This window comes from Pelobates fuscus, chromosome 13 (genome assembly GCF_036172605.1).
Source record: "Pelobates fuscus isolate aPelFus1 chromosome 13, aPelFus1.pri, whole genome shotgun sequence".
Classification (NCBI taxonomy): domain Eukaryota; kingdom Metazoa; phylum Chordata; class Amphibia; order Anura; family Pelobatidae; genus Pelobates; species Pelobates fuscus.
This window is the reverse complement of record NC_086329.1, coordinates 103,061,277-103,084,406: the sequence shown is the minus strand read 5'-3', so window position 1 is coordinate 103,084,406 and position 23,130 is coordinate 103,061,277. Positions and strand designations below refer to the sequence as shown.

General features: G+C 37.8%; 1 protein-coding gene across 1 annotated transcript; it reads right to left on the bottom strand.

Annotated features, from left to right (window-relative positions):
• Positions 1-5,181: 5,181 nt before the first annotated feature.
• LOC134582867 (phospholipase A2 inhibitor and Ly6/PLAUR domain-containing protein-like) lies at positions 5,182-14,434 on the bottom strand. The gene is made up of 5 exons (XM_063439540.1): positions 14,350-14,434; positions 12,829-12,942; positions 11,143-11,277; positions 9,249-9,383; positions 5,182-5,507 (listed from the first exon to the last, which is right to left on the bottom strand). Exons 1-5 carry the CDS (start codon positions 14,399-14,401, stop codon positions 5,302-5,304), a joined length of 642 nt encoding a protein of 213 aa, XP_063295610.1. The 5' UTR covers positions 14,402-14,434; the 3' UTR covers positions 5,182-5,301.
• Between the last annotated feature and the right edge of the window lie 8,696 nt (positions 14,435-23,130).

The following is a 23,130-nucleotide window of genomic DNA, read 5'->3' as shown; positions in this document are numbered from 1 at the left end:
TCAGGTGGGTCCTACACCTAAGCAAGGTGTAAGGTCAGTGTAGGACCCACCTGAGAGGTTTGCCTCCCATGAGTATTGTACGCAGTGCTGGAGACCGTATCTTCAGAAGGATATTGATACTTTAGAGAGAGTTTAGAGAAGGGCTACTAAACTGGTTCATGGATTAACATGTATAGCTTGGAGGAAAGACGAGACAGGGGGGATATGATAGAAACATTTAAATACATAAAGGGAATCAACACAGTAAAGGAGGAGACTATATTTAAAAGAAGAAAAACTACCACAACAAGAGGACATAGTCTTAAATTAGAGGGGCAAAGGTTTAAAAATAATATCAGGACGTAATACTTTACTGAGAGAGTAGTGGATGCATGGAATAGCCTTCCAGCTGAAGTGGTAGAGGTTAACACAGTAAAGGAGTTTAAGCATGCGTGGGATAGGCATAAGGCTATCCTAACTATAAGATAGGGCCAGGGACTAATGAACGTATTTAGAAAATTGGGCAGACTAGATGGGCCGAATGGTTCTTATCTGCCGTCACATTTTATGTTTCTATGTCTATAATGAATACTGTGATGAGGCTCATTTACTTGGCCTCCTTCATGTCTAGTGCCTCCCCATACATTAGCTTCCTGTAATGTATTGAGCTCAATATAAAATTCTGGTCCTCATTTTCAAATCTCTTTATAGCAATGCTCCTATCCACCTCAGCACCATCTGCTCCTGTACGTTCAACTGGTCTTGAGCTAAAATATTGTTTGTTAGTCTACATACTGTGAGAATTATATTAGTGTTTTATAAATGATTCTAAATCTGTAGGACAAGATGCAATGCATTTAGTAATATCAAAGTAGCAAATGGTATATGGCCGGAGCACCACAAACTGGACTTTTCAACAGACCCTTAATAATTAGGGTTACTCCATGTAATTCAATAATTTTATATAGTTTTATAATTTTATAAATTCATTTGGGTGTTAGAGAAGGCCAGTAAGTCTCACATCGGTACTGAGAAAATTAAGGCATTGCGGATAAAAATAATATAACGTCAAGAGAATATCTATATATATATATAAATTTTACTAAGGTTTGGATGGATGGTAAATATCCAAATGTTAATAAAACAGTTATAATAACTTACTCATAATATCTAGGCATGGATTTGAAACATTTATATAGTAATCAGTTAGGTGAATACATATTGTAGGCAAAAGAGCCAAGATTGGAAATCAACTACGTTTGAGTTTAAAAGATATGGTATAAAATATACACCAACTAGTGGAGTGCTTATACAAATATAAAGTGATAGAGGGGTCCACTTAACCCATCAATTTAGTGTGATCTCACACTTAAGAGTATGCTTTAAAACATATATAAAAGGGAAAACAAAAACCATATAATGAGATGGTCTTTAGCAGTGATGAGTGATATAAGTGAATAACTATAACCACTCACATGGTCTGGAGCCTATATGGTAATGGCTCCATGAAATCAACACACCACTTCCTCTATGATGTACCTCCAAAAAGACACAGGAAAGAGGAGAAACAGACCAAATACATAGTACTGTGCAAACTGGCAATACTTATGCTGGTAGTAAGTATTATGCTCACCTTGTTGAGAGCCTTAAGTCCCTGGCTCTGAGGGTGTCCAGCAGTGTGCCAATATATAGGGATGGCACTTCCTAACAGAAATATAACAGAGATACACATGTCCCCCCTTAAATAAGCTCAGGAACAATGAATGGTTATATCATGCTATTTGCACAAGCTCCCCCTAGACTCCCCTTTACTGTGTGCTGCTATATAATAAACATCAGACGTTCTCTGAATCAGCTCCTTTGTATGGTTTACGTCACTGAGGGACCACAAGTGCATGGGGCGTGTGACGATCTGGAGAGAACATGTCAGAAGAGGCCCGGGAATCACCTAGGAGCAGTTCCAACATTATACATGGTCAATAGAGTGTTTGGTGAATGCGACATTTTGAGGGAAAAAGATGAAGCATTGTTAAACTGTCATCAGGGTCTATTTTTGGTCCTGCCCTAGTTGATATATTGACACCCCCCCCATCTATTGCCCATTATTGCTTAGTTCCAATTCTTGGAGGACTAGCCCCTAAGCCGTTGCCAAAAAATGTTACTAAATTAGGAAGTTGGACTTTAATATAAAACCTTTTTAAAAACACAGCATCCAGGTGCCCTAACAGGTCGGTCGGGCTTGTCTTTAATATCTTCTCTGAGGGGATGTGGTGATAGGGATGAAGATGGGGTAGGAGATGCCCGATATACAGATTTATTATGTGACAAGAAATTACCAAGGTTGTTCAATAAAGTAAAGGTGGATAAAGTGCAAATACACATCAAAATATTGCTTTAAGATAAAGTGCAAAATATATATAAAGTGCAAATACTCTCGATCATAGTGTTGCTAAAAGTACATGTAAGTAAATGTTACCGTTAAAGTGAGAAATCAATTAATGTGCACATTACCTAGTTAATCTGCAGATTAACTGATTTGGTCAGTTAAAGTGAGGAATTGAGAGTTTTCCGCACTTTACCTAGGTAATGTGCACATTAACTGCTTCCGTCTAGTTAAAGTGCAAAATGTTTGTTTCTTTCCCCTCGGTAAAAGAGGAAATTATTTATTACAAAACGTCCTTGCAGAAACCTGTTCCACCCTCTTTAGGTGCAAAAGTTTGTTTCTTTCCCTCGGTAAAGAGGAAATTATTTATTACAAAACGTCCTCGCAGCAGAACCTGTTTCACCCTTTCAGTGCAGTCTCTGCAGAGTCGTTCACTTCTCGTCTGAAAGCAGAAAGATTCTGTGTGAACCTGTCTTGATTATTTTGTGAGCAAGTTCCTTTTCAATGCCCTCCATTCGAATTCTCAAAGCGTAGATGCATGGCTTGTTGCTTGTCGGAGGGGGCTGGCTACTAACAACAATGCTGCTCCGTAAGTCAGAGAAATACTTCTCATTGAGGAGAATGATACCAAGGAGAGGTCTGCTCATGGACCACTGATTCCTTCAAATATGATGATGATGATGATATTGAGAACAGTGGAGAGCATCTGCTGGCACATTTCAGTGTGGTTGCTGCAAAATGTGCAGGAAGGCGCCCGCTCTCTTGTGGTAGTGGGGGGCTCCTCGTTTCTTACCAGTTCGGGATAACTGTTTTGAAGAGGAGGTATGTGACTCTGTGGTTTAGAAAGGTTTAGAAAAGCAAGCAAAGAAAATGTTAGCTGTTTCTAATGCAAAGCAGCCAAATGTCGATGAAGGTGTCACTGTGAGAATTAAAGTACCTGAAGTGGACAGAGCAAAAACTGATGCCTGCTCGATTTTAAGCTGTGGTTCTGAGTAAAACAGAGGATGGCTTTTATAAACTTGGTACTAAAACGGGTATTTTGAATAACAATTGTATGCCAAATCGGAATTCAGTGTTTGCAAAGAGAGATTTTTAACGAAAGAAGATGTCCCTGCTGTAGAAATATCTTTACGTCAGACAGCAATCAAACAATCCCTTGGTACTGGGCAGGGTTACCGAAAATGTGACTGCAAATCGAAAATGTACCACAAATAGGTGTGCTTGTCGCAAAAAACGATTGCTATGTAATTCAAAGTGTCGCCAATTGCACTAATAACTAAGCATAGTTTTATAATATGTTTGTTTAGCAAATTCATTTCCTTAATCGTTTGATTCTTTCTATTGCAGTTTTTTAACAGAAACTTGCTTCTTTGCTGCTAAATAAATAACATTATGTTAACTTGATTCTCGTTTGATTGTACTAACTTGCTTCTTAAACGTTGCTATTGTTCCAGCAAAAGATCTTATTTTGCACTTTAACTAGTGCCTAGTAGGTAATGTGCAGATTAACTAGGTAATGTGAGAAATCTTTGAGAAATGAAACAATTTTCTGCACTGTAACGGACCGTTTCAGCACACAAGGGGGTTAAAATCGTTTTAGGCGATAATCCCCTTTTCAGAGACAGGCACAGCTACTGTAGAACACCAAAACTCATGAATTGGATATAAGCCCAGTATTTATGCAGGTCTCCCACCTGGTGGACACTCCCCTAGGGGACCAGATGGGAGACTGTGACAAAGGACAGACAAGTATCATTTTAGGACATACAGTCACGATACTTTCCCACAATGCATCCTGGCTACCTCTCCTCTGCCCTGGAGATAAATGAGAATAATTCAATTATCTCCCAGGACAAAGGCAAATCGCCATTATACACGTGGGGATACAAAGACAGCAAAACACCTTAAAATGCATAAAGACACATTTTGTGTAAAGACACAAATGGTCACCAGCCTACATTAGAATTTATTTAATTAAATAATAATTTTTATACTTTTAATGTGGTATCAAATACAGTGCACTGCAGTTATAAGTGATTTAGGTATATAATACTTTATGGGTGTTTCATGTCTATATACCTCTGCATGCCTTAATGATGCACTATCCATCAGAATTTTAATAGGGGGAACGCAAGGAGCATTCCAAACACCATTAATAGGAAGATTTCCTCATTTCTCGGATGCCCCAAGGTGGTCACAAGATGCGTTCCAAAGACCAACCAAATGCTGGAACGCAGAGATGAAGTGAGATGGATTGGTGCGTCCATGCAGGAAGTGACAGAATCTGGAATTCAGAAGCCGGAAGAAGAATTGGTGGAATATTTCATGTATTTTGTAGGTTTTGGTTCCATTGTAGGTTAAAGGCTTGATACACATAGCAAGGAGCTTCTTCAAATTTTGGAGTTGTAAAAAAATTTGAGCAATAAAGTTGACAATTTAGAAACGTAAAAATAACTGCTTGAAACTTCACCTAAATCACTTATTAAAATATGATATTGGAAGCTGTGCTTGATGTAGTTTTAATATTTGTATCCGTTTACCCACAGGAGGTGATATGGTCAACCTTTTAATTGGACAACTGAAGCACCTTTCTAGCTAGACTTGTTTGTATCCTCTGATCAAATTAATAACATTGTCAGGGTTATTTACCAATGTGAGAATTCAAAGTGAATTCAGAGTGAACTTTAAATTTAAGAAATGAAATCACAGCTGACAGTTTTGCTTCTTTGACCCTAAATTTGAACGTTGAATTTTCCTTTTATTAAATAATTCTGATGATTTTTTTTGTGTTGGAAGTTCCAGTACCAGTACAATCACAATTTAAGTATTTATGAAGTGGTGTAAATATTGGCCACGGATTAGATTCTACAGCTTTATTTTTTGTTTCAATCAAACAAAGTTCGATTATATTTATTCCGTAAGTGCTATAAAGCTGATTACTAGGCCGAAATTAATTTTATTAAAGCCGCAGTGAGTGCCAACAAAAATGGGCACCACTGGAACTCAGCGCTGAGTGAACTTTGAGATTCGGAACAAGAAATTCTTAAATCTAATTTTTGTCCATTAAAGTCGAAAGTCTGATCACCGAGTGTGCAGATGGATTCGGTGGCACATCCGAGTAGCTTCCGATTTGTTAATAAGTCCCCTGAAAAATGAAGGAAAGAAAATGGTAACATAATTTAATCATATTTACTCACGTAACACATTAACTCAGAGCTTGGGAGCAGTGGCAATGAGTGCGAAGGCTATACCTGGATGGTCGGTCTTGGGTACAACTTGACCTAATACTCTACTATCCAAGAAATATGATGAGATAAGAGATAATGATAAAAATAATGAACGGAACCAGTTGTAATCAACATTACAGTGACTGTACTAAAAGGCAAGTGAAGAAAGGATAAAGAGCAGACAGAGAGGGGTCTGTAACAGGCAGAGCTGACAAAAGTGGAGATATTTGAACAAAGTTAAACTAAAAGAGGAAAGAGGGCAGCATAGAGGAGACACAGCTAAGCAATATAAAGGAGAAAAAAGAAATCAAGTTTAACTCTATATGAGTCAGTGAGAAGAAAATGAATGAAAATATTACAAACTGAGAGATCAGATAAATGGGGACAGACATAAATTACAACAAACAGCAGAGAAAAGGGAATCAGGTGTAATGGGAGCAAAGATAACGGGGGAAAATAAGGAATAAATATCAGGCACTATATGATAGATAATGGAAAAAAACTTGTAGAGCATATTAATATTAATGATAAGACGCTGTCTTAGATATCTGTAAAAAGGTCAGGTGGAGACACTATACACACTATATACACACTATATAAACACTTTATACACAGTGTATATTATAACTATATATTATACACTATATAAACTCTATACACACTATCTAAACACTATATACACTTTATACAATATAACTACTATATACACTATATACAATATAACTACTATATACACTATGTAGACTATATACATTATATACACACTCTGTACACACTATATAAACAATGTATACACAATCTAACCACTATATATACATTATATACACTAAATATACACACTATATACACTCTATACACAATACAACCACTATAAATAATATATACACACTATGTAAACTATATATATACACTATATATACACACTATATCCACTCTATACACAATACAATCACTATAAATACTATATACACACTATGTAAACTCTATACACACTAAATAAACACTATATACACTATATATAAACATTATATACACTATATATACACACTATATACACTCTATACACAATACAACCACTATAAATACTATATATGCACACTTATACACTCTATACACACTATATAAACACTATATACACTATATATACACATTATATACACTCTATATACACTATATAAACACTATACGAACTGTATAAACACTATATACACAATACACATTATATATACAATATATACTATATACACTATATATACACACTATATAAACACTATACGAACTGTATAAACACTATATACACAATACACATTATATATACAATATATACTATATACACTATATATACACACTATATAAACACTATACGAACTGTATAAACACTATATACACAATACACATTATATATACAATATATACTATATACACTATATATACACACTATATAAACTCTATACACACAATATAAACACTATATACACAATACACATTATATATACAATATATACTATATACACTATATATACACACTATATAAACTCTATACACACAATATAAACACTATATACACAATACATACATTATATACACTATGTTCATTATATACACTATATACTTTATATACACACAATACATACATTTTATACACTATGTACATTATATACACTATATAAACACTACATACACACTATATACACTACAAAAGTGCAAGTGCTTGATATAAAAAAGAGCTGCTATAAAACCAAGCGTAATCTCTCCAAACACACAACTTAAAATTTCCAATACAAAGTATGGTGTCGCGCTAATATATATTGAGTGGATGAAGGTGGCAGATAAGAAACTTCACAAATTCCTTAAATGGATAACAGTATGCAGCTTCCCTAAAATGATAAAGCATACAGTAGTGTAAAACCTTACAACCAAATAAAGTGCAACAATGTGTCAAGGGAACACTCACATATTAATGAGCTTAAAACCTAGCTCGGGTAGATCTAGGTTTATCCATTTAAGGTATTTGTGAAGTTTCAGATCTACCCGAGCTAGGTTTATAGCTCATTAATATGTGTTCTCTTTACCCCCCCCGTGTTCTCTTTACTTCCCCCCTGTGTATTCTCCTTATCCCCCCCCTGTATTCTCCCCCTCTGCATTCTTATTCCCCCCCTCTCTGTATTCTCCTTATCCCCCCTCTCTGTATTCTTATTCCCCCGCTCTGTATTCTCCTTATTCCCCCGCTCTGTATTCTCCTTATTCCCCCTCTCTGTATTCTCTTATTCCCCCCCTCTCTGTATTCTCCTTATCCCCCCTCTCTGTATTCTTATTCCCCCCCCTCTGTATTCTCCTTATTCCCCCCCTCTGTATTCTCCTTATTCCCCCCTCTGTATTCTCCTTATCCCCCCTCTCTGTATTCTCTTTATTCCCCTCCTCTCTGTATTCTCCTTATTCTCCCCGTTTGTTCTCCTCACCTCCCCTGTAGCGTGGCCGAGCTCCTCTCCGGTGCGCGTTACAGGAGCTTTGGTTTCCTGTACCTGGCCGGACTGACAGGAAGTGTACACTAAGTGTGCACTTCCTGTCAGTCTGGCTGAGCACCATGGATAGGAGAGGAGCTTGGCCACGCTACAGGGGAGGTGAGGAGAGAGGCAGTGCTGCAGCCACCTGAGGCTCTCTATAGGCGGCTGCAGCATTAGAAGGGCCGGTGATGGGGCCCGCCCTATAAGACGACACCCGGCGTATAAGGCGACCCCCGACTTTTGAAAAGATTTTCCTGGGTTAAAAGTCGTCTTATACGCCGGAAAATACGGTATATTAGCGCTACACCATACTTTGTGTTGGAAATTTAAAGTTGTGTGTTTGGAGAGATTGCACTTGGTGTTATAGCAGCTCTTTTTTAATATCAGGCACTTGTAATATTGGAGTAGATTACCGCTGGTGCACTGTTTCCTTTTTCTTATATTATATGGGTGGGGGCCCTAAATTAGAATAGGGGGGGACCTAATGTCCTCCCCCTGGCCCCCACCCCTGCGCAGCGGGTGGGGGCCCTAAATAAAACATGAACCCCCTTCCCCAGGTGACTAGGGGTCCTCAAACCCCTAGTCACCCCCCTCCCCAAAAATACTAACCCCTACCTACCCCCCTCACCCTAAAAATAATTAGGGGGGGGACCATTAACTAAGTACCTGTAAAGAAAAATAAACTTGTGGGGGCCCTAAATTATAATAAGAGGGGGGACCTAATGTCCTCCCCCCTGCCCGCCACCCCTGAGCGGTGGGTATGGACCGTAAATACCAATTATGGGGGGGGACCTAATGTCCTCCCCCCTGACCCCCACCTCTGAGCGGTGGGTGGGGGCCCTAAATAATATACACTATATATAAACAATATACATTATACTTGTATAGAAACTATCTAAGCCTGACTATATTATTACTGTGTTGGCATTCATATAAAACCAATGTATTGCACGTTGCTTTACCATTAAGCAATGTGGATATGTTACAACAAGTGATCAACAGACAAAATAATGCTAACATAGGAGGAGAGGGCCTTGCCTAATAGAGCTTACAATCTATGAGTTATCACATATTAATTGCCTTCGATAGAGTTAATCCCAGGGAGCAGTTGTTATGTGATGAAGGGATTATTTTTAGGATGTGACATCGTCTTACCAGACATCTCTAGTGTGGCACAGCGGTTCTCATTACCGGTGCATTCCATGGTCTGACGTAGGTTACACTGAGTATCAAATGAGAAAGCACAAGAAGGGCAGGTCACTCCATTCCTGTTGGTTATGATGGCCGGCACTGAAAGTAGACCAAGATACGTGGGCTGAGTTTATAAAAGAAACATTAAGATGAGCGGGAGACAAAGTGACAGAGCCAATATGAAACCTAAGTTTAGTAGATGACCAATCCGTGTTACTTGGTCCCTCTCTGAATAGTACTTCTTGTCCCTGTTCCATCAGCTCATCTATTGGTTACCTGGATGGGGAGGTAATCGCTGAAACTATGTCACAGGGGATTTCCCAATGTTTGGTCCCCAAATCCTCTGAAACACTTACTGTCCACCTGAATAGTTCATTGAAATGGAAACCTCGGGTTCTTTCACCCACCACAGACTTGTCTATGTAGTTTGTGGAAAGAGAGAATTGAAATCCCTGGGCTACCTACGGTATAAAAAATACCCCTTCTCTATCACAATGCCCATGCTAATAGAATATTCAAAGACACGCCTGGCTGGCCTTCTCGCTTATTATTATATTATCTTACTCTGTCACAAGAGACTCTTGAATCCTCCAATCCTCCTCAAAATTAAGCTCCTGAATTTAGTAAATCTTTAATGATCCTGATGAGTTTTGTAAAGGCAAAAAGAATGTCTGGTTTAACCCCTTTAGGACAGAGGCAATCGTACAATTTCTGGCCAAACCAAAACCTAGAATTTGATGTGATGTCCACTGAGTACAATGATGCCTCCTATGTACAGGTATCATGGTGTTCTGTAAAGTTACAAGTTAAAATAAAGAGCTTGCCCATTTCAGTTTTTACACATTGGAATTTACCAGATTGGTTTGCAGGGCCTATGTCTGAGCTCAGGAATGAAAATGACTCCATCATGGCATACCTTTTGCAAATACAGACAACCCAGGATATTCAAAATAGGGGAAGGTCCAGTGGTTTCAGTAACAACTTTAGTAGCAACTTAGTCACAAATCCTGGACAAAGTTGGTATTCATATTTTGTTTTTAATGTTTCACACAACAACGTACCTTTCACTGATGATATCATTGTCATTATATTTTTTGTGCTTTGTGTTCAGCGAGGTTTCAGGATCACAACAGTACAGGTTTTATGGTGCTTTTTAAAGTAAACGCATTGAAATCCGGTTGGTTTGGTGGGCCATGTTGCAATTGAGACTTTATGACAGCCCAGGAATGAGAATTATCCCCATCCTGGCATACCATTGGCAAAAGTGAACAAACCCAGGGTATTCAAAATGGGTATGTCCAGTATTTTTCAATAGTCACTAAGTCACAAACTAATTTTGAGAACGGTTTAACCCCTTGAGATAAGAGTGTGTCCATGGGCATCCTGGCACCATAACAACTTAATGTATATGAAGTTATAATAGTGCATAAACCGTCTTTTTAATATAATAATAATTAAATATTTCCTGCCATTTGGTTCACAGAGAAAACAAAATACAAATAATGAATGAACATAAATAAACAGAGGGAACTGGAGGAGTAGTAGTACAAATTGTTAATTAAATATATGTTATAAATTGATATGGTAAAGGCGTGATTGGCTTTCAAATTTCTCGCTATCATTATCTTTGCAACAATTAAACTGGGAATATTAGTGCAAGCTCGTTTTTATTTAGTTTAGGCCAAGCTGTAGCAACATGACTTTTGGTCTCTTTATCAATTTATTGTTACAAAGTTTAAATATGACATTTTGTGCCTATAGCCACCATGGGGCGTATATTACTATGTAGATTGATATCAGATTAATGCCATTACAATGTATAAGGCTGTAAAATTAAACCCATTAGTAAATTACTTACTGTTGGGTGATGGGGAGAAACATTTGTCACTGTGACAGCAAGAGGTAGCCAACTGGACCGACCCTTGAAGAAGGCTCCCAGACATGTTACATGAAGACATATCCCCACATGATCTGAGAAACAGCTTATACGAGTCTGTATTACGATACAAATAGAATATGATGGTATCCACATTAATACTACAGCAGTGATCTGTGACACTAAGCTAGTACTAAGATTAATACTACAGCAGTGATCTGTGACACTAAGCTAGTACTAGGATTAATACTACAGCAGTGATCTGTGACACTAACATAGTACTAGGATTAATACTACAGCAGTGATCTGTGACACTAAGCTAGTACTAGGATTAATACTACAGCAGCGATCTGTGACACTAAGCTAGTACTAAGATTAATACTACAGCAGTGATCTGTGACACTAAGCTAGTACTAGGATTAATACTACAGCAGCGATCTGTGACACTAAGCTAGTACTAAGATTAATACTACAGCAGTGATCTGTGACACTAACCTAGTACTAGGATTAATACTACAGCAGTGATCTGTGACACTAACCTAGTACTATGATTAATACTACAGCCGTGATCTGTGACACTGAGCTAGTATTATGATTAATACTACAGCAGAGATCTGTTGAACTCAGTTATTATTAGGATTAATACTACAGCGGTGATCTGTTACACTAACCTAGTACTAGGATTAATACTACAGCAGTGATCTGTGACACTTACCTAGTACTAGGATTAATACTACAGCAATGATTTATGGAACTAAGCTAGTACTAAGATTAATACTACAGCAGTGATCTGTGACACTAAGCTAGTACTGTGATTAATACTTCAGCAGTGATCTGTGACTCTAACCTAGTACTAGGATAAATACTACAGCAGTTATCTGTGACACTGAGCTAGTATTAGGATTAATGCTACAGCAGTGATCTGTGACACTGAGCTAGTATTATGATTAATACTACAGCAGTGCTCTGTGACACTAACCTAGTACTAGGATAAATACTACAGCAGTGATCTGTGACACTGAGCCAGTATGAGGATTAATACTACAGTAGAGATCTGTGACACTAACCTAGTACTAGGATTAATACTACAGCAGTGATCTGTGACACTTACCTAGTACTAGGATTAATACTACAGCAGTGATCTGTGACACTGAACTAGTACTAGGATTAATATTACAGCAGTTATCTGTGACACTGAGCTAGTATTAGGATTAATACTACAGCAGTGCTCTGTGACATGGGGCTTGTATTAGTATTGATTATACAGATTTCTGTAATCTGTTGTGTTATTACCAATGAAACGTCACTCACCCTTGGTATCTAGTGAACGTTTAAATTACAATCTCAGCCTTACAGATTGAGAGATTCTTACAGAATTTTTCAATTCAGCTCTTCAGCGTTTATTGAATAAACTTGATAGGGTTTCAAGCTATTAAACCTCTCTTTACTTTTCCGAAAATCAAAAATTCCTTAAATATGTCTTTATCAATATTTGCACAAACGTCACTTTGCACGCTGTTTTATTAATCTCATGTCTCATTTACACGCAATGCACATCATGAGACATTGTCTTTTTCAGGTGTGAAAATGGGGAATCTAACACAAGTCCTACCTGAGTATTACCATTAACGATGATGACCTTTCTTAAAGGGAGCAATGAAGACTTACCTTGTTTGAATATTCCCGACACACAGGCTGCGTCATTAGACTGACAAACTTTTGGGCAGCCTGTACAGAAATTTTGATTTACACTGTGACATTCAATACACGACAGTGAATCACCTGAATAATAAAACAAAGCAAATAGGCAAGCTACGATTACTTCTAATACTACATTCTAAACTTGTGTGTCTGAAATCAGTGAGTTAAAGTGTGTCCCAGTATAATATGAAAGAATTACCGGTATATATTTATTCATTGGCAGACTCATCGCTTGGGTGCTATAGTTGGTCAGCACTAATAATAATTATGGGGTCACATCTTACGAATGGCTCCACGTTTTAATTTACACCAACTCTAACACTGTTAACCAATGGATCCATAATCAGTCACTTTAGCAAAGGAGCGAGTGCTGTGTATCTCATCGTATCTCTAAACTAGAGAAGAGTCTGTGTGAAAAGAGAAGGAGGGGGTCCACTAACATCACATCCAGCCATACACAGCAGGAGTTTAGGGCAAGGATCAATATAGAAAGAAAGGATGACTCATGTAGGGGAATAGAATTATAGAAAGAGAAAAAATAATGAGGACAGAGGCTAGTTGGGAGGTAGAGAAAAGAGGGGGATCGGGAGAATTGAGAAGCAGTGGAGTGGGCAGGGGGAATAAAGAGAGACAGTGATGTCCATTTAACTATACAGTTGAATTTACACACAGTGACATGCATTAGACATACACCACACTCGCATACACTCACTCCACATATTACCTGCTCAATAACACCGGTGGCAGTTACAAATACACTGACATTTCACAAAAATACATGTTTATATTCACAAATTCACTCTATACATATACTTACCTGCATTCACACACAAAAACAGCGCATTCAAACACATAGACGCAATGCATAGATACACACCTGTATTCTCACAACAACACTATACACAAATACATACTTGAATTAATACCAAAACTACACACATACTCAGTTGAATTGATACACCAAAACTGCACACAAATAAACACCTACGTTTATACACGCATTGACTGCTATCATATCTGATCCTGCACACACACACACACGGACATTTCATGTTAACTTCTGAATATGCTTTGTTGCACACACTAGCACTATGCACAAATGCATTTTTGCATTCTGATATTGCAATACAACCATTCGTTCCTGGTAATACACACCAATAGGCATATACATTCAGACACACATTATGAAGCTATTCACAAATACACACGCATTTGCAAATTTTTGCTGCTCAATATTACTAAACTATTACCTGCAGTGAAAAAAAATCAGATTCACACAATTCCAGTTGACATTTGAAAAACTGCGGCAATGTCATAATTTTCCCAGATTAGATTCAATTCAATAAAATGAAGCGATTAGTGAAAAAAACAAAACTGTATTTGTATGTGTGTATACTAGACTGAAAAGGGGTACAGGGCCTGAGTTTATCCTTGAGGTCTAGAGTCAATCCGTCCCTGTATATCTTCCCCAAAACCAGATGCACTTACCTGGGCTCCCGAGAGCCAGCAATATGCAAAGTACAGGCAGGTAGGAATCCATATCTGATAATGTCTTATGGAGAAAAAAATGCAATATATTCTAGAATGGCTCTGCGATAATTCAGGGACAGGTCTGTAATTCATTTACTGCTTCAAAACAACTTGTCACTTCATAAAATAGAGGCAAGTTAAATACGCAATAAAAATGTGCACAGAAAACAGCACTAGCAAGAAACAACATGTAACAAGTAAATAATGGATCAGATGTGACCGAAGGGTAGATCTCACACTGTGCAGAACTACAACTCCCATGATGCTTTGCCAGCCTTAAATGTAAGAAAAGTAAATCTTTGCTAATGTATATATTTTTCCATGATTTATTGGTTCACTTGCCTACATGTGAAGAAATGTCCTATTGCTTTGATGACTGTAATTTATGTAGCACCCTGTCCCAGTATATAAGTTTTTCTTTGATTAGTGTATCCTACATCATACCAAAAAGATTCTGAAAGCTTCATAAACACATAAAAGCACTTGCTGTATGTTACATAGTTACAGAGTAATTTAGGCTGAAAAAGAGTCCATTGAGTTCAACCTTGTGGGGATATGGGGAATTATGAATTCTTATTTCATAATGAAAATGTATAAACAACATATAGGAAAATATGTGGGACTCCGACATGTGTATCCTATGCAAAAGATAATAAAAAATAAAAGGAATGGAAAATATCAGCTATGAAGAAAGGTTAACAAGTTTAAACCTATTTAGTTTAGAAAAACGTCGCCTGAGAGGGGATATGATAAAATTATACACATATATTCGGGGCCAATACAAACCATTGTGTGGAAATCTATTCACAAACCGGACTTTACATAGGACACGAGGCCATGCGTTTAGACTGGAAGAAAGAAGATTTCGTCTAAGGCAAAGGAAAGGTTTTTTTTACTGTAAGAACAATAAGGATGTGGAATTCTCTGCCTGGAGAAGTGGTTTTATCAGAGTCCGTACAGATGTTCAAACAGCTACTAGATGCATACTTGCAAAAACAGAATATTCAAGGATATAATATTTCAATGTAGGGTAATAACTGCTTGATCCAAGGATAAATCTGACTGCCATTCTGGGGTCAAGAAGGATTTTTTTTCCTAGCTTGTTGCAAAATTGTGCTTCAAACTGGGTTTTTTGCCTTCTTTTGGATCAACAGCAAAAAAACTAATATGAGGAAGGCTGAACTTGTAACTTGTACACAATGTAACTATGTAACGATAACACATTATTTATAAAAAATATATGTACGTGCAAGTTATTAAAATAATGATTAATCACGGTAAGCAAAAATAGTATGAAAACAAAACACAGTATCCAAATAGATTGGAGAAAATCCTAATTCAAAGATATGTTTTCTATGTCAAATGCAAGACTATGAAACAATATGGCTGATTTATATTGGATAATTTGCTGTGCAGTTACACTTTTAACCACAAGATGGCAGCATGAATTGTACTAAGACCTTGTATGGGATAATAGATTAACACGATCAAATTGGTAATTCAAGAAAATTAGCAATAATACACAAATTAAGTCTGAATATACGCAACGTCTCGATACTTAGATTACGGTAATTTCAATCAATAAGTAAATCCAGTGTAGTTATATATTTCCTCTGTAATATAATCACACGTATATCCCTAATCTGGTAATAATTATATTATGCAATTTTATAACCAGGGTTAATTATACCTTGTGGGTTTATTATATATTTATTAAATATAAAAAGAACAAGACAACACATATTCTGTCAAAAACACGTATAAAAAACCCTAAATGAATAATAAAAAGATGGAACAAAAGAGACGAAGCTTAATTTGTAGGTATCATTTTCCAGACATTAGCTGTTTGTCTTGTCTCTGTATAGTGCATGTAGTGACATATAAAACTGCTTATAAAATCAAGAAAAGAAACATAAAAACACGTAAAGCACTGTAACAGAGTCTGAATATTTATCTGGAAGGATATTCTTAAAGTTCTCAATTCAAGATTTCATCGCAAGGCCAAGAAGTTAAGTTCTCAAAGGTATTTATCCGCGTATGTCAATTGGTTTCGTTTCTTCGCCACAATGGTTGTATAGTACATACAATACATGGTGTTTCTCCAAGGTTAACTGGAAAACAATTTGCTGTTTAAAATGTTCCCAAGTTGGAACTATCGATAATTTTTCAGAGCGATCAGTGTTTTTATAGCTATCTAACAATGTCCTCCATGGTAAATATCAATATTCTAATAGCAGGCCAGTTTAAATGTTGTAAAGATATTTTAGGAGCAAAAGGGAGTGGTCCTATTCCTAAATATGACAAGCATAAAAACATCTATCTCCAGATCTGGTTAATCTTAGAGCAAGACCACCAGACGAGTAGATATGAGTCCTCTGATGAGTGGCATCTTCAACAGATAATTTTATAAAGTGGAAACATTTTGTGTAGTCTTTCTAGCAAATAATACAATGTATTAATTATCTTGTAGTGGGTTTCTACACAGTTTAAACAGTGAATACTTTGGAGGTAAAAGAAAAAGCTTGACACAATTCTTCCTTATCAATTTGATATTTAAATACGTTTTCCCATTTGGCCACTATAGATTATATGTTGTAGATGGAATAAAGTGCCATTACATTGGGTGATAGTAACAACCCTTGGATGTTGGGCTAAGGTAACATCCCCAGGACATACTTGAAAACCAGAGTAATCTGAATGTGCCTTTCCTGGTTAAATACTTTGTTATAATTATTATAATAATAATTATTATTATTATTATTTTTATTATTATTATTTCCAGTGCCCTTGATAATGGGTTATCTATTTTATCATAGTCTTGCCAACAATTAGATATTATTGTAATGTCTTTTGATAATGTTTGTTTATGGTTATAAACACATTGTGATAGAGCACACCTGCCTTCCCCCATTCGCTCCCATTTACTACAGCTCATTGAAAGTATTGGAAAGCCTGGTCCGTGTTGTGTGTTGTGGAAAGTGGTGGATATCAGAAGGGACAATGTGGGCAGGGTGCAATGTTATAGATGCAATTAACTTCAAATCCATCGTCCATTGAGCAAAACAAGAGGTTTCCTGCAATGTTGACATACAGCATGGTATAGAAATCATTGATCACTCACATAACATCTGCATTGCGTTCTTTCAGAGTGAAGGAAGACTTTCAGTCCTGGTTGTTGTCAGTATGAAGAGCAGAAGACATATAAAGACATGTCCTACATTTACCAACAATTGAAGAAAGATGACTGGGGCCATTATAACAAGATGTTTTATTATTAAGTTAAATATTTGATCATGGTTAACCATGATCAAGCTTGGACTTAGATCTATTAATACAATGACCACCTGTGCCCAAGGTGGAACTTTCCTTCAACACCAGTGGGGAGGCTGGGGAATTGTAGCTAAATACATTGGATAATGCAGAAGAGACCACCGTTACTTATCATGGAATCTAGTCACTCATTCTGAGACCTTCTACATGGGACCTTCAATGTTTTTATTGAGTCATCAGTATTTTAACTCCTGGTCAAGTGTGGTCTCAAGAACATTAAGGTGGAAGTCTTTGAGGCACCCTCTTGACAAATAATGGGTTTCATATGACATATCTGTTAAAGTATATCACAATACACAGCAAAGTTATTCTCATTCATTCTGTAGTTTGTATAATGAATAAATGAATTTTTTCTAAGTCTGGAAATTGTTACAATTATTATGAAATGGTCAGTTGCAATGGGTCAAAACAAAAAAATAAGGGAATTATAAATATACTGAGTACTGTGTCCAAATGGAAAATACCAGATTTTTGTATTTATTGTAAAAAAAAACACTAAATACTTTTTGGAGTGTCTATCTCTTACTATGTACTAGGTTCTGTTACTGGTATGCCTTCAAATACTCAATTTATCATCACACAACTGGTCACACTTTTGAAATTGTTCTCGCCATCCATAGAAACTTTAGTTTAGAATCTCAAAATTATATTGTTTATTTCTCAGTATGCACCTGACTTGCTATTAACTTGTATACCATTAAATATGTTTTCAATTATTTTTAAGTGTCCAGGATAATCACTCCAGACATGTTAACTGTCCAGACTACCATCATAATAAGGAGTTTGAGACCACAAGTGGTGTGTGGTCAAATATATTGTAATAAATAACTATTGTCTCCATGATCAAATATTTATATCATCTATAGATTAATATACAATTTCCTATTAGGTGTTCTAAAGGTGACAGGCCCTCTTGACAAAGAAATACCTGATTATATTCAAGTTCTTCCAGTGTAAAAAATTAAAAAAATTTTTTTAAAGAGTACTGTATTTTTCCATGTATAAGACTGTTTTTTTAAAAAATATTTTTTGTCTAAAATTGGGGGTCGTCTTATACACGGAATGTCACTGCAGGGACAGCCAACCAAGCAAGTCATATGTGCCTGGAGCTCCTTCAAAAATCTAATTAGTAAGCCAAATGCTTACAGCACATACTCAGCGCAATTTAGGCACACAACTTGGCTACTCGCTGACTGAACACTCAGCTGACTGTTGGGTTCGCTACTGTCAGGTTCTTGCGGGCATAGGCTGTGTTGCACACCTCTGCGATCTGCTGACATACCTGCATTTGATCTTTTGTGTTTGCGGGTCTGGGCGATCTTGCGTAACCGCATTCTTCCTCGCATCACTCTCGACCATGCCAAGACCTCATGGCTCCAGTCTACATCTAGACGCCGCAGGGTGAGGCCTTACCCAGACACCCCCCATAAGACAGAGGGCATCATTGCCACCAACAGCAGGACGGCAGTCCAGCAAACCAGTGTCCGGATGTGGGATCTGAGACTGGTGGGGGATCCTGATCAGCCAAACTGGTCTTCAGTGCTATAGATGTTTAAAATATGTATTTCTTAATTTGAGGTTCCAAAAATATGGGTTGTCTTATACGTGGAGGCGTCTGATACATGGAAACATATGGTAATTACATTTTTGCTGCCATCTAGTGTTTAGTTTTGGCATTTCAACCCATAATATGAAAATAAGGTGAGCAACTGCAATTACAATCTCTGCTTAGATGGAGACAGTGCTATATTTATTGTTGTGATAAAAAGGCATGAAGCAAAGATGGCAGCATGGATGGGATTGTAGGATACCCTTTTCTTTTCTACAATAGTCAGTTGCTTCTTAAGGAATGTGTGTGTCCCATTATATAGTTCAGTGATTTAAAGTGTAATTTAGAAATTAGAGATTGTTATACAAGATAAGTATACATATTTATTTTATGCTGTAAGCTTTTCTTTTTGAAAGATATTTGTTCTGTTTGATTGGAATTACAGATAAGGTGGCACTGACACTAGTTTATGTGGTTGAGGGAAGTCATCACACTGATTTATGGATGGATGGACTAGTAGACATCCCTGTGCCGACCTTAAAACAGACTCTGATCCCATCTCTATCTTTCGTAATTAAACATACAGTTGCTAAAATTAAATAGAAAGTAAAAGGTTGAAATACCAAAATTAAACACTAGGTGGCCCCACAAATACAGTAGATTTGTACACTAGATGAACTTGCACATAGGTTGTCAGAAATAATTAAAGGTGCATCTATGTTGCCAATATAAGAAGTTTACTACAACATTTCCTTAGTGAAACAGTAATTAGATTACAGGAAGTGCAAAACCATTGTTTCAGAATCCCACAGTACTTGTGAATTGGAAATGTAAGATATTTAGTAACAAAATGAAAGGAATGTGTGGTGTTTTCTGTAACAGCGTAATATTGTGACAACTTGACAAAGACCCAATTCTGGGTCGAAACGTTGCAATGTTCTCTGGGTTCTAATAAATGTGCCTAAGCTATTGGAGTGTCTGGACCTCCTCCCTGTTATTGTTGGTAATTCTGTTGGGCTGGTGCTGGCCCATGGTCTAATTTAGCACCTCTTGGCATCTGTGGACGGAGGGCAGCTCCTATTTTGATATTGTGAATAGACTTGGTAATTGATGCAACATATGTTTGCACAGTACATACTTTTATAGTGATTTGTAGACAATTTTTGTTGCTATACAACAGGCATTTTAATCTGTGTTAAAGGGGCAATCTAATCTAATATAATATATAAAATATTTAATATAGGCAATATACATTTAATTTCTTTAAAAAAAGCAAAGTCAGTAAAGATTGCAAATATATGTATACAAATAATAAAATTATTGTGCCATGATGTCTGAATTTTATAGAAGGAGGGGACAGCCATTTGCATTTTATCTGTACGTGACCTTGTCTCTGACCAAGATTTGTCTGCCTGCTTTACTCTGACATTATGCACCGTATCTGAACACAGATTTACAGGGTTATTACCTGACGTGAGAATTCAAAGTGAATTTAAAATCTCAGGTTAAAATAGCCAAACCAGAAAAATTCTCCAATTTAGCTGTGCTTCCAATTCAACCACTTTGGCCTTACATTTAAATATCCCATTGAATTCCCATATTAGTAAATATCCCTGATAGTTTCAAATGAGACACTAATGTTTCTCTTTGCCTTTTCTCCTGTCTCCCATCTCGTTACTTGCTTTATATAAAATGCAATAACATTAACAAACAGGCAAGTCCTATAAGTTTTATATAGATTCATATTTTTCGATAAGCTTTGCCAAAACAAAAAGGTAAGCAAATGATGACTTCAAATCAAAATTGTATTTTCATCACACACAGTCCAATTATATGCATATCATGTGTCTCAAAAATGAGTTTCTATGCCATGATTTTTATGATGAGAGTGGTAGCCAGGAATGGGGGCAGTAACCAGTGGAGATCAGAACTGACGATACGGTCAGATGTGGAAGGTGGTGGGCTGCTTGTTAGATGTATTGCACTAGAACAGGAAATTCTCAAACGTGTGTCTGAACCCATGAAGTTGAAACTCTCATTACTAAAGGTGCAAATGGATTCTGTGGCGCAACCATCTATATAAAAACGAAATGATGGTGCAACTGAAAGAAAAAAAAAAGCAAAGTTATAAAACCATTGTTAAAAAAAAATGCGTTGCTCTTTTTTCCCCCTACTATTAATTATGACATTTGGGGTTCACTAGACCCTCCAAACACAAGAAGGAAGCATCAAGGTCCTAATTCCCTGTCATGTTAAAGAAAACACTAAACCCTGCCAGTGATGTCCCCGTAACTAACCATTTAGTACCAGGACATGCCCAGTCCATCACTGTCCCCATAACTAACCCTATAGTTCCAGGACATGCCCATTCAATTACTGTTCCCATAACTAACCCAATGGTGCCAGGACATGCCCATTCAATTACTGTTCCCATAACTAACCCAATGGTGCCAGGACATGCCCATTCAATTACTGTTCCCATAACTAACCCTATAGTTCCAGGACATGCCCAGACCACTACTGTTTCCATAACTAACCCTTTAGTGCCAGGACATGCCCAGTCCATTACTGTTCCCGTAACTAACCCTATAGTGCCAGGACATGCCCAGTCCATTACTGTTCCCATAACTAACCCTATAGTGCCAGGACATGCCCAGTCCATTACTGTTCCCATAACTAAACCAATGGTGCCAGGACATGCCCAGTCCATTACTGTTCCCATAACTAACCCAATGGTGCCAGGACATGCCCATTCAATTACTGTTCCCATAACTAACCCTATGGTGCCAGGACATGCCCAGTCCACTACTGTTTCCATAACTAACCCAATGGTGCCAGGACATGCCCAGTCCATTACTGTTCCCATAACTAACCCAATGGTGCCAGGACATGCCCATTCAATTACTGTACGTTTGACATCAACATGCTCAAGGCTTATAAAGAAAGGGCAGAGGAAGTGACGGCCATATTTGCCCCAGCAGGTGAGGACACAGAGGCCTTAACCTTACCAGACCTGTTAGGGGGTGATGGGGAGACGAGGAAAATAGAGTTGGTTCAGTTGGGGAAACAGCTAGGGCCCCAGGAGCGGGCCCAGGCCAACCTCCTGCTGGAAGCCAAACAGGCCACGTTCTCCCAGGAGCCCGGGTATACCCAGTTAGCGATCCACAAGGTGGACACTCCAGGGCAGGCTCCGTTGAGACAACCCCCATTCCGCATTCCTGAAGCTGTTAGGGACGGGATGCGTAAAGAGATAGAAGAGATGCTTCGATTAAGAGTGATAGAACACTCCGAAATTCCTTGGACCTCACCTGTGGTCTTGGTACCAAAGCGGGACGGCATGACCCGCTTTTGTGTCGATTACAGGCGGCTCAACGACAAGACGGTTACAGACGCCTATCATTGCCCCGTTCGGCCTATACCAATTTCGGGTTATGCGGTTCGGGATGAAGAACGCTCCCGCCACCTTTCATTGGATGGTGGACCGCCTATTAGATGGTCTCCAGGATTATGCGTGTGCCTACCTGGATGACATCGCTATCTATAGCGATACCTGGGAGGCTCACCTGGAACACGTAGGGTCAGTGTTAGATAGGATTAGGGGGGCCAGCTTGACCTTGAAGCCTGACAAGTGCCACATTGGTATGGTGGAAGTACAATATTTGGGCCACCGGGTTGGATGTGGTAAGCAACGGCCAGAGCCTGCTAAGATCGAGGCCGTTGCTAATTGGCCCACCCCCCCATACCAAGACACAAGTCATGGCCTTCTTAGGGACAGCTGGCTATTACATGCGTTTTGTACCCGACTATAGCGCCCTGGCCAAACTCCTGACCGACTTGACCAAAAATAAATTACCCCGACA